Here is a 12,777-nt window from a genome sequence, read left to right as displayed (position 1 = left end):
GGGTGGGAGCAAAAATGAGTGAATCAGGGAATAGCCATCCCTTTTGTTCTAAGGCGCTGGAGTTCTCTGCAGCACAGAGGAGCTCTTGGTGCAGCTGTGAATCAGTGAGGTGCGGATGGCAGTCCTGCTGCTATGGAAATCTGGAAGGAGGCTGGCATCTGACTGCTCCCTGCTGGAGCTCCTCCCCTGTTCGAATGCATGGTGGCTCAGGCAGGGAAAATGGGGCGCCCTCCTGGCTACTTTGCACAGCACCCAGTAGCAGCCAGAAGGCTGTTTTTAAACTCTGGCTGCTCATCCAGGCGTCCAAGACTGTCAGACCCGGCTGCACAGTGCTGGGAAGATGGGCCTGTTGGCAGGTATTGTCTGGGCTGGTGGCAGGTTATGGTACCTCTGGGTCACCAGATCAAAGCAGCCAATGTTGATAGTTGCTGAAAATAATCCAACCCCCCATCACAATGGATAGAGCCCTGCAAATCTATGGATATCCACAGGCTATGTATGCAGCTACTAATTATGTATCTGCGCAGGGCTCTAACAATGGGACTCCTTCTGCCAGCCCAGAAGTGCCCTGTGGGTTCTGGAGTAAAGGAGGAGTTAAAGTTAAAATGTTTGTGGCTTTTCCCCCCATAGGTAGTATTACCCCCCACGTCTGTGCTGAACTCCACTTCAGTTTGACTTCACCGTTCACCCCTAAAAGCAGCTCATTGGACCAAGTTGCAATGTGAACGCACTCTGACTCTTAGCTGCAATTCTCTTCCCAGCCCAACTGCCTCTGATGCTGCAGTCTATCATTAGTGCAACGCTGCAACAGTGAGTCCATGTCTAGGAGGTCAGAATGCAGGCTCTGAGGTCCTGGTCCTTATGCCAGGCTAGAGCAGTGATAGCACCCCAGAGACACATTATTTTGTATTGCTGGATTTCACCTTCTTCCAGACTCAGGATTCACATGGCCCACCAAATGAAACTGAATCTCAAAGACAGCTATGTTTGGCTAGCTGTCCGGTTACCAGCTGCTGGTATTTTATCTGGCAGTCGAACCACAGAGCTGAAGGCCAAATGAGAGATTCTGGCTCTGTTATTCCCCTTCAGTCCGGCTCTCCCATAAATACTTGCCAACATCTGCTCTGGCTGACTTACTCAAGTCGCACTTTCTAGAAAGACTAAACATTTTTCAAACCAAGAAATAATTGAGTGCGAGCAGTAAAACTTAACCTCCTGTTAAAAGCACATCACTGAGTGACCAGCAGGTGTCTCTAGAACACTTCCCATAACCCTTGGCTTCAGATGTGATTGGCTGGGATGAACACTGGCAGGATTGACACTGACTCATGATCTGCTGCCATGTGGCAATGACTCCCCCCCCTTCCCCCCCAGCAAGCGAGGATGGAAGTAACGCTCTCCTTAACATGCCACAGTGGGCCTCTTTTCCCACACTCAACTCCACAACTCCTAAAGAGATCTCCATTCAGGATAATGGCTCTTAACCAATCTAATGCTGCCTTGGAACTAACCGTGCCCTCTGATCATTGAATGACCCACCCGCTCATACCTGGGTATGTCTAATTGGCTCTCCTCACCCTCTCTGCTTTACTCTTGTCTGGGAGAAGGGACGAGAGACAGGTACCGAATCAATACTGCTGCGTCCTCCACCCTGACGCATCTGGTTCCAGGAGTTAAGCATGAGAACTTAACTGCTGGAGTGCAGGTTAGGTTTACCCAAGAGCCTTCTTGAGCCAAGGCCAAATTCTGTGAGCATTTCCTTTTGCGCTGAGAGGGAGCCGTGCACGTGTGCATGTACTGCCCCCAAAATCCCCCAGCCACAAACTAGGTCTAAATGAAGGACCTCAGTGTGTATTTAGGCAGCTAAGTAAGTGGGCTGACATTCAAAGGGAATGAGCACCCCAACTGCCGGCTTCAGCGGAAGCTGCAGTAAGTAATCGGTCCCTCTGAGAATGGATTTAGCACCTGACATTAGGCCCCCAAGCTAGACAGTGGTGGCCCCTCCTTTGTCTGAAAGGATCCAGATGTGGACTCGGGGTCTTGCACACCACTGCAAGCTAAAATGCTCTTAGCTGGGAAAGGGGACAGAACCAGAATCCAGGCAGGACTAGCTCACTGCACCTTGCAATTCGTCTGGGACCCAGGGACGCTCTGCTTGATCTCAAGAGGAAGGCGAGTTCCTTCTTGAATGGGGGCGGGGGGGGGGATGGGACTTGTGACAAATCACTGTCTGTGGTCCGGGATTGTCCATGGAGGGTTTCCATGGAAATAACCCTGATACTTGTACCCACTTGTTATAGCTGCAGCTAGGCCGTGGCACTCCACCCAGCTGAGGTCTATGGAGGAGAGCAGAAATTAGATAAAGGGTTTGGTAATTCTAACCTGCTGGCATAATCAGTTTCTCCTCTTTGCTTCCAGCTATTCCTGTACAATCACGTTGGCCAGAATGGAATAGGCAGTTCAGTAGGTAAGTAGAACTTCAGACTCTTGGGAACAAACCAATGAGTTTGTTCACAAGTTTCTGAGTTTCTAGATGTGCCTCTCTGGAGGCAAATAAACCATCTAGACTCGTTCGCCCGTCTCCTCCAGAATTATCTGCCCTAGGGAAAAACAGGGAGATTGGTTGACCATTGGAAGAATTCATCTAGGGATGTGGTGGAATCTCCATCACCTGGACATCTTCTTTTAAATCAAATCATGGCCCCAACAGTTATTGGGCTCAATGCAGGAATTGCTGGGTGAAATTCAGTGGCCTGTAGGAAATCAGACTCAGTGATCACAGTGCACCTCTCTGGCCTTAAAATCACAACTAGTCACTGGTGCCACACGGTTGCTATTGCTGTTATTTTATAACTCTTCCCTCTCCACCCCCCCACCAACACCCCATTTCTGCCTTCAAAACCTGTTTGTATCAAGGTCCCCAGCAAACCTTCCTTTGATCCAGGCTGAGCCTCACTCACTGTCACCCTTGTCAAAGCACCTAACTATGGTTGAGAGCTGCAGAATAAAGTGATGCTGTCATAGCCCAGAATGGTCTCTTCCTCCCTGCAGGCATTAGGGGAGCAGAGGAGGGAAGACGTGACATTCTGAAAGGGAAGAGTAAATGTGTAATGCAGAGCCCATCCTGCAGTGACCTCCAGAATAGTGTGTTGGAGATGGAGAGGGGACTCTTAACCTAACAGGGCCTTCCTGGGCTGCCTGTAACTGCAAATGGCTCTTGCTTCCAATTCCCTTGCTCCCCCCGTTGTCCCACTATGAACTCAATGGCAGAACTGAGAGTTCATAGAAGTTAGAAGCACCTGGTAGATCCTGCCAGTACAGGGTTGTTCCCTACAGTAGAGTGTAGCAAATACACACATCTCTGACTGGATCGCTGTAGGATCTTGGCATACAGCAGGGCCAGCTGTGCTGTAGTATTGATACTCTTTTTCTTTGCAGCTATGCTAATTATATGTGGTGCCCTGGTGAATGGGCCTTATGCTCTCATTACGACAGCGGTTTCAGCTGACTTGGTAAGAATTACACTGTTTGTTTTTTCTTAGGGCAGGTCTACACTTAAAACACTGCAGCACTTTAGTGAAGACGCTACCTACACTGATGGGAGCAGCCCTCCCGTCGGTGTGGCTACTCCACCCCCCCGACAGGCGGTAGCTGTGTCGGCGGGAGCAGCCCTCCTGTCGGTGTGGCTACTCCACACACACACACCCCCTCCGACAGGCGGTAGCTGTGTCGGCGGGAGCAGCCCTCCTGTCGGTGTGGCTACTCCACCCCCCACCCCCCCCGACAGGCGGTAGCTGTGTCGGCGGGAGCAGCCCTCCCGTCAACGTAGCACTGTCTACACCAGGGGTTAGGTTGGTTTAACTGCATCGCACAGGGGGGTGGATTTCTCACACCCCTACGCAATGTAGTTACGCGGACTTAATTTCCTAGTGTAGACCTGGCCCCTCTCGTCTCACTTGAGCCTTTTTCTTATTTTTTGCCTGGCTCAAAGTTTGAGGCCTTCCATTCCAACTGCAGCTTTTTGTGCACTTCCCTCCACACAAAGGCTGTTTTGTCTCTTCTGAGCTTCGCTGTAGAGGGTTGTTACTGGTGGATCACGTGCAGATACCCGCATCTTGGGCCTCTCATTAGTGCAAATCCCTCCTCCCCTCCCTGGGCTAGGATTGCACACAGCACAAGTGCAGGAAAGTCTTCTCCTCAAGTGTAAAGCTGACACCTGGGTTGAGCCCTCTTGGCGGCAGGGGGACAAGGGCTGGGACGCTGCATTAGAAACGTGGAGGGATTTAAGTGACATGGTACGGAGAGAGTGCTCAGACATCTCCGAGGCAGTTCAGAAAGATTTGTGGTTTTACGCAATCTGCTGGCTGTAAGAGTCCCTGAGGTAAATTCTCCAGAGCAGCCAAGCATAAGAAGGTGTTTGCTAGTATCTGGTTTCAAAAGATTTAGTCCAGTCCAAGTGTTCCTCAGTTGTGCAAGGATATTTTCTGTTGCTGCTGCTTTTAAGACTAGAACGTCGTCTTCCCAGTTCTGGCACACGCTTGGGCTGACACTCTTCAGATCAAATGTAAGACTAGCTGATAAACAGCTCTATGGTCTGACAGCACAGAGTCCCATTCCTTGCCAGGGCCCCACTGTCAGCAACTGCCCAAAAGTTCCTCTAACAAACTGGAAGGCCTTCTGAGGGACAGGGGAAGCTGTCTACATGCTGCTCGCTTTCTCCTCTAAATGACCTTCTCCTTAGGAGCTTCCCATTAAGACTCTAATAGAGTGGGGAGGTAGCACCACTATACTTAAGGTGTTTTTACAGCCTGCAGTTGGGCTTGCATCAAGCTAACTTCCAGATACTTCAATGGGAGCAAAGTGGAGCCAGCACAATACGCTTTTGAAAATTCCATCCTTAATTCATAGGGAAGTAACTTTGGGTTGTTTTTTAAAGGTAACACTTTCGGCTTGTTCAAATGGAAGATATTTCTACCTGCTTTCGTAACTGGCTTAAAGATAGGATTTTGGAGGTGGGGGGAAGGAAAAGAAGGGACTTCGGTTGAATTTCAGTGATATTTGGGCACCTGGCTCTGAAACCTCTTTGAAATCCCTAGCCTTAAAAACTTTACAACTGTGGAGTTAATAAAATCAGATGGGATTAAAATCACTGGATTTTTAGCTCTCGCGGGAAGGGTCTGTTTTATGTTTGTGCAGTGCCTAGTACAATGGAACCTTGCACCCGATTGGGGTCATTGGGCACTACAGCAATGGAAGTCCTCAGTAATGATCCTATTATCCATTCATCAATCTTACTATCAACTCAGGCAAGTTACGGAGGTGCCACCCCCACCCCTCCTCCTCCAAAGATTCAGTACAAATGTAGCTGAAACACTGTAAGTAACAGCAGAGAACCTGACCCAGTCTGGCCCTTGTGTTGGGCAGCCAGATGCAGTAAATCTGCAAAGAGGCCAGCAAAAAATCAATTTCCCCCCCCAACCTTCAGTCTTCAAAAATCCCTCCGCTCCAACCAGCACAAGCCAGGACTCCAGAGAGGCCAAAGCAGTTTCTCCTTCAGGCAGAGCAAAGTACTTCAGCCATTGTGAGCTCCAGTGCTGCTTGCCTGCCTTTGGAACGTGGCTGTAGGAGGCAACATGAAATGTGCAGAAAATCAGATGATTGGAATGCTGCCCCCTCTTGGTACATGGAAGGGGAGCAAGTTCCCAAAGATGTCGCTTACTGGTCTAAGAATCTCCATCCCCAGGGCAAGTATTCAAGAAAGGGGTTTCCCCTCTTCAGGGAACTCTCTCCCTAGAGGGTGTGTTCCTAAATCTGCCTGTCACCGAAGAAACCTCTCTGGCATTTTGATACCAGCATTCCTCGCTGGAAGCTGGAGACAGGTCCTGGACTAACCCAGTAACCAGAATGAGTCAGGGTTCAGGATGCACTGAATGGATCACAAATTGTACCCCTCATTTTTACTCCAGTATTTTTTACTTCCCCTCCCGCACAGGGAACTCACGAGTGTCTCAAAGGAAATGCAAAAGCCCTGTCCACTGTTACAGCCATAATTGATGGGACTGGATCTATAGGTGAGTAGGGTTGGCTGTACTAACCAAGGGGGGCAAACTGTTCCAAGAACTCCATACAATAGCTGGAGAACCTAATTCAACCCCCAGCTCTCCTGCCCCCAGTAGGGTCTATGTTCCTCTTGTCCCCAGGGTCCAGCACCCTTTGCCCTAAGGGAACACAGGCTGACGATGAGCTGGGAATGGTCCAGAGCCAGCCTGCTTTACTCAAGAGAAGGGAAAGGGAGGGAGACTCTTTACTTCCCTCTGCAGGGATGGTGATTGGGTCCTGTAAGCTTCCGCCAGCCATTCTCGGGCAGGCAGAGAGACGGGAAGGGAGGGGATAAGACCCAGGGGAACGGTTGGGTTCCCGCGGCCCGGGGGGTGGGAGCTAATGGTGCAGGTGCTGCAAGGAGCTTTTCAAACTGCCAAGTAGAATCAAACTCCACTGCTCAGAGGGCCCCAGCGATTAAATGGGCCCCAGCGCCCGATAAATAACCCTGCTGTGGGACTGAGCTAGGCAGTGAGGCACACCCAGGCTGGGGCAGGAGGAAAGCTACTGCCGGCTGCTCCAGCTCTGCTTGTGGCTGGAGCCAGGGGAATCCAGGCACGCTCGCTTCCTGAGCAGGGCTGGGAGGCTAGTGCTAGCCATGTGTGGAGACTGCTCAGAGGGGAGACCTGGAGCAAGCTCTTCCGCTCTCTTCCGGCCCTTGGGAAGTGGGAGCTGGATCTGCAGGCCCAGCTGCAGCATCCGGCGAGTCTGGCCAGTGCCTGATAGCAGGGGCAGTGGGAGAACACAAGGGGGCATTGCTGAACAGCAGCGGCTGCCAAGATGGGAGTGGGAGCAAGGTGAGAAACTGGCAGGGGAGGAGATGACTGAGAGCAGGCAGAGGAGCTGGAGCCTGCAGCTCTGAGCATGCAGCCTTCAAGCACTCCAGCACGTGTGCCAGAACTGACGTGGGGGCTGGGCATGGGTTTTCTGCCCTGCATATGCCAGTGCCCAAAGGCTGGCTGCCCGGGATGGTTCAGGGCCGCTAGTGATCTGCTTTGTTTGTCCTTTGCAGGTGCTGCTCTGGGCCCCCTGCTGGCAGGGCTGATCTCTCCCACTGGCTGGAACAATGTCTTCTACATGCTAATAACAGCGGACATCTTGGCATGCCTGGTGGGTTTCCCTTGAGCCTGCTGTGGCTTCTTGATGCAGATTAGGGGATTGGTGTGCAGCTGGGCCAGGGGTTGTGTCTGATTTCACAAGCTAAGTGTCTGGCCTGGCCTGCATTTGGATGAGTAGCCGCTAAGGAAAGGCCAGGAGCTGTAGCACTTAGTGCTGGTCACTGAGTATTTGGTGCGCTTCTCTCTGAGGCAGCAATGAATTCGTGTCCCAGCGTCCTGAGGGGGTAACATCGTGTTTGACGGACAGCACCCAAAGCCCTTGGCATGCTTGGCAAGGGTAGAGGGAGGAACTCCGGTGCTGTGACCAAATGCCAGTGGGGTTAATTGCATTTGTCTCCCAGTGTTACTCCTGGAGTGTCAGCTGGATACAGGACTCTTCGTTTCCTGCCCTAAACGCTTGTGTAGTGCTGCCGTGCACATGTCAAACAGCAACTGGTTCCATTTCAGAGCGGGGAGCATTTCCATAGCTTAGAACACGCTCTGGGAGCCTTCAAGATAACCGGCAAAAGCGCTGTGTAAATAAGACTGTCGCATGCATGGTGAAAGTGGGGGGCTCTGTATAAAGCCAGGCACAGTGAACAGCCTCTTCCATCTGTAGTGCTGCTTTTATGCACAGCAGGTTCTCTTAGCCATTGTGAAGTGGTTCCTAGATTTGTTACACAGCCTCGGCTCTGAACCGCTTTGCTCTTCCTAATTCCTTTGCGCTGCACTGGGGCATCGAAAGAAAATCTGCACTCTTTTCTCCCCCTTCTTCTCTGACAGCCAATGCTGCTGTTAACTGGCCAGGGGTCGCTGAAAGGGGCAAAGTGGTCAGTGGGCAGGGCACTGGACTGGAAGTGGGGATACCTGGGTTCTATTCCTGGCTCTATCGCTGACCTGTGCACAGGACCTAGCACCACCATGGGGCCCCAGTCTGGGTTGGAATCTGAGCTCTTGCAGTATTCCTCCCCCCCCACCCCCGACGACACCACTGCTCTGCCTTTTCGCTGGCTTCCCACTTCCATAAAGAGGTAACTCTGCTGGAAGTGAGCCAGGCTCACTGTGACTTGCATCCTGCCCCTTTCCATGTCATTGCTGGACATCTGCTCTACAACAGGAGCGTTTCCACTCCTGTTTGGTCGGCTTTTTGATTGCAGGTGTGCGTGTTCTGCTTTGCAGGGACACGCTAGAAAACAAGACTCTGCAGGAATAGTCATGGAGATGGCAAATGATGTAAATGTTTCAGAGCATTTGCAGAAAGCAAAGCCTGTATTTAACCAAGTGTTGTCCTTGGAAACCTGAGGTTAGGAATATGCTCATCCAGTCAGGGGTTAGATATAGACCCTGTGACTCCTTTTTCCCTTCAGAATTTTGACTCTTGAATACTCATAATGAAAATGCTCTCAATCGACAAACAAAGAATTATTTCCTGGATCTGTGGTGAATAAATAATACATTTATAGATGATACATGGCCTGACAAACTAAATTCAGACTAAATCATTCATCCAGTTGTTTGCCTACTTCTCATTCACTCCAGGAACAGGGAAGGTGGGGGGACTGTATCTTCAATACTTTCCCAGAGGCTAGAATCATAAGTCCGATATTAATCTTGAGTGTCTTTTCCCTTCCAGTTCCTTTCCCGGGTGGTGTATAAAGAGATTCAAGGATGGTGTGGCTGCTACACAAGAAAAAGAGGGTATGTGCTTCTAAAATCCCAAGTTTCCCGTGTATTTCTATGACTGTTCTCAGATCTCCTGTAACACTGGCAGAGAAGCCCCCACTTCCAGCGGTGTGTCCTGACCTGGCAAAATATGCAGGTATGGTACATGCTGAGTGCACATAGGAGTTTTAGATATAAAGTAGGTGCCATTGAAAAGGGAAACATACTGTACTTGGGTAATTTACCTCTACTGCTGCATTCCCTGCATTTAGAATGGGAAGCACCCCAAATGCTGCTATAAATGTTTTGTCTTTGTCCAGTCTTTGATGGAACCCCCTGTACAATGAATGCCTCCCCACCCCCTATCCTATCCCCCAAGCATGCCCAAAGGGACACCTAGAGCCTGGGCCACAGAAGAACCCAGGGAGCGTTATGACTGTTCTAATGACCCAAGAGTTCTACCTCCAGCCCTGCAAAACCCTATTAATGTGTTCTAAATGAATTGTCCTTGTGTGTCTTCTTAGCTCTTCTGTGGCACTAACACATGCAGTAGTGTTGGATGGGAAATAGTTTGTATTGTGAGTATCTCTGGTATTTTGCTGCTGCAGCTAATTCCATCTGCGATTTATCCTGATTTTTCTTTCTTGGCATTTGTGGGGTAAACATGAAGGTGTCTGTTCCGTGGCTAACTAAAGAAGAGCAGAGACCCAAGGCACAGTAGTCATACAACAGACTTCTAAGGGAGCAGCTTCCAAAGACAGGATCCAATATGTCCATCTCCAGTGCCTGACTGTGACAGCGGCACATGCTGTGCTCTGGGTCATATTGCAGAGTAGTGGGGCTAACTGAGCAGAATACTATCTTGAAATGTCCAAACACACACTGATCTGGACACCAAATTTTTAGTCCTAGAGTATAAGGCCAGAAAGGATCATCTTGTCTGACCACCAACTAGTGTGTTAAACTAACAAACTACAAGTGGCAAAGTACATAGCCCCACTGCTCCTGTAACCTTGCCAGTGAATCTGATGATAAAAATATAAATGTAATGATGTACCAATCAAAGTAATTTCCAAGCCTGTGTAAAATGAAGGTAATAATCATGTGTCTGAATCAGTATTGTCATAAAAATACTCTTGTCCTGGAGTCAAAACAAATTGGCGAGATTGTAGACTGCATTTCTCAGAGGCCATCTTTGCTCTTGAACTGACAATCCCAGGGCAGCTTGTGGTGGTGTAGGGCTGCGCTTTGCCAAGGCGTGTTCCTGCCATGCTCTCAGGAGCCTGGTACACTATATCTTGATTATGTTTACAGGTAAACAGCTTTTTTGGTAGCCATGTTCTGGGCCCCTGTGTTACGGTAAGTCTGGCCCAAGTCTCCTCCGCAGCCCTCGTGCAGGGTACTAAGGCTCCTGCTTTCATGTCTCGGCTACCTTGTCACAAAGGGCCCAGTTCTAGCTTCTCCAACCTGCACGAGCTCCCTTTGGAGTGATGGGAGTGACGTGTGCCCATCTGCCGGCAGAAATGGGCCCCGGGGAGAATGTGCTGTGAGCGGCTCTGGCTTTGGGAATGTGCCACTCTGCGCTTGCTGGGCCCACCAAAGGGAGGCAAACCTGCTTCCTTTATGTTGGTCAGTCAGGGTGATGCTTCAGGCTCTGTTTAGAGCCCTTTGGTCCAGTCTGATCCCTTGGGAAGGGAATATGGTGGGCTCAGCCAGCTAATGGCAGCTGGACCTCAATTTATATCTGGCTGGTTCTTCCTTCTTGAGAGAGTCTCCTCAATAGCAGCCTGGAAAAGTAGGGCTATAGCCAGGGTGCCTCCTGCTGCATTTTATGAGACAAGGTTCCCTTTCTTTGGGGCTTGTGAGGCTGGGAGAACTGGGCCAGAAAGCTGTGGGTTCAAGTCTCTGCAGTGTGATTCTGGCTCATCCTCAGGGACGTGGGCATTGCAACACCTAACTTTTAGGCACCTAGAAACCCCTGGAACAAAAACAGGATCCACAAAGCCTGAGTTAGGTGCTAGTTTCCCTATGCAATGAATGGGGTGGGGGGAGGCGCCTAAGAATGGGACCAACAAAAGCCAGCCTCTCGTCCTCTGGATCTGGCCCGACAGTAACATCCTGTCCGCCAGCCTTTGGTGGCTGGGCTAGGAAGTTGGAACAGTCAGTTCTGTCCCCAAATTCCCTCTCAGCAGAAGGTTCTAATGTCTAAAGCTGAGGCCCATGTGGTCACTGAGGGCTGCCTCGCTGTCTGCATAGTCACTGCAGTGCTGGTGTCTCCTTATGTTGGGACCCCCAGCCTCTGGAAGGGGCTGCAGCCACCTCAGCCCCTGGGTGGTCCTTGCGTGTCCCTCTTGGGTTGTTTCTTAGACTCTCACCATTTAGTTCCCCACTGGAATCAAATTAACAGCTGTGAGCTGCTCTCTGGGACACGCACTAGGCTCTTGCGTTAGCAGGAACCAAAATGGGGGTGGTATCTCTGCTGCCTTCTCTACCTGCTTGCTCCTGTTTCTCCTTCGGCTCTTTCCCTTGCACAAGGACTCCATGGCTCTAAAACTCGGCAGGTGAGGTGAGCTGGGTGAGGGCCATGCAAAGGGGCAGGATGTAAGTCCTAGTGACTTGGCTTTGGATTCTGGCACATTGCAGTTCTTGAACAATCTCCATCGGAGCAAAGTTCCATCTATCCCTGACTGGATCTGAGCACCTGGGAAGCGGTGTCTATTAAGGTTTAAAAGTGCTTCGGAAGCGTATTGAATGTAATTAAACGCATGAAAATAAACTGTTCCTTGGCAGGCGCCTGCCTGGCCACACTCCATGGGCTGTGCTCTAATCGTGGTTCTTGTTCTCGCAGATTTAAAGAATTTTGACCTGACTCCCTGTGACCAGAGGCAGCGGAGTGCAACAGTGACGGGCTTTGCTGGCAGACCCCACCTTTTGATGCTCTGTTTAAAGTGGGAGGAATTATGGAGGCAAAATGAACTGGGAAGATGAGTAGTTCTCTAAAACCCAACCACCACGGACTCTAATCATTGGCAGCAGCTTTATCCAGGGCGATGGTGCAGAGAAGATGGTGTATTCTGGCCCATGACTGTTTTGTGAGGCATAACTGGGGCCTCTGTCTCTTACCCACTGCCTCTGCTCCTCTTCCATTATTCCTTTTATTATTAAAATGGTGCTAAACCTGTGTTGTAATGGAGCTTCTCTTTGTCCTGGGAGTGGCGGGAAATGTTCCCAAGGTCGCTGGGCCCCAGGAGCTGCAGAGACTGGCTTCCTTCTGTGCGATGTGCTAGAGCTTCTGGCCCTTGCCTTCTCGAGATCAGCAGTTCTGTCTCAGCACCAGCTGGTTCTCAAACGAATGACAATCCTCGGGTTTGAGCCCCACTTCTGGCTTTTCAGATGCCTCTATCGTCATTCGTTTGCAACATTGATTAACATGCTCAGCAACTGAGCTGAAAACTTGCCAGTTCCTGTGGCTGAATTCTTTCTCATTCTGGACAGTTTAACACAGTAGGTACTAATAAATGGATAGTGGTTAGCTATCAAACAGGTATTGCGAGCAAGAATTTTGTTTTTGGGAACAAGACAAAGGGTTGTGTCAATGCTCTTGGCTCTCTGAGGTCATAATACAGAGTAGTGCTAGACACTAGAACGCTGCCATTTAGACTGAAAAAAAGACTCGTTTAGTTTAGTCCAGGAATCCCGCTTCTAGATTTTTTTGATAAACACAAACTAAGTTTTATTCTGTGCTTTGCTGTTTCCAGAACCACTCCTTTTACACTAGAAGGAAGCAGCATCTTTCATAATGGTACTGGTTTATAATTTTAAAACCTTGTATGATGGTTTGTAGTTCAGAAACTTTGAGTGAGATGATAATCTCATCCGGCCTCTGCAAAGTGAACTAGATTCCTATCATTTGAAATAT

The 12,777-nt window shown here is 49.9% G+C and overlaps 1 protein-coding gene across 1 annotated transcript in view; it reads left to right on the top strand.

Annotated features, from left to right (window-relative positions):
* SLC37A2 (solute carrier family 37 member 2) overlaps window positions 1-9,428 on the top strand; it is a 56,704-nt gene extending 47,276 nt beyond the window's left edge. The window contains exons 13-18 of the mRNA XM_065417145.1: window positions 2,419-2,467; window positions 3,439-3,512; window positions 5,993-6,071; window positions 7,112-7,209; window positions 8,830-8,894; window positions 9,383-9,428. Of these exons, the coding sequence (XP_065273217.1) occupies window positions 2,419-2,467; window positions 3,439-3,512; window positions 5,993-6,071; window positions 7,112-7,209; window positions 8,830-8,894; window positions 9,383-9,428 (411 nt within the window). The remainder of the gene's footprint in view (window positions 1-2,418; window positions 2,468-3,438; window positions 3,513-5,992; window positions 6,072-7,111; window positions 7,210-8,829; window positions 8,895-9,382) is intronic.
* The last annotated feature ends 3,349 nt before the right edge of the window (window positions 9,429-12,777 follow it).

This window comes from Emys orbicularis, chromosome 15 (assembly GCF_028017835.1).
Source record: "Emys orbicularis isolate rEmyOrb1 chromosome 15, rEmyOrb1.hap1, whole genome shotgun sequence".
In the NCBI taxonomy this organism is placed as follows: domain Eukaryota; kingdom Metazoa; phylum Chordata; order Testudines; family Emydidae; genus Emys; species Emys orbicularis.
This window is presented reverse-complemented; position numbering and strand designations above follow the sequence as displayed.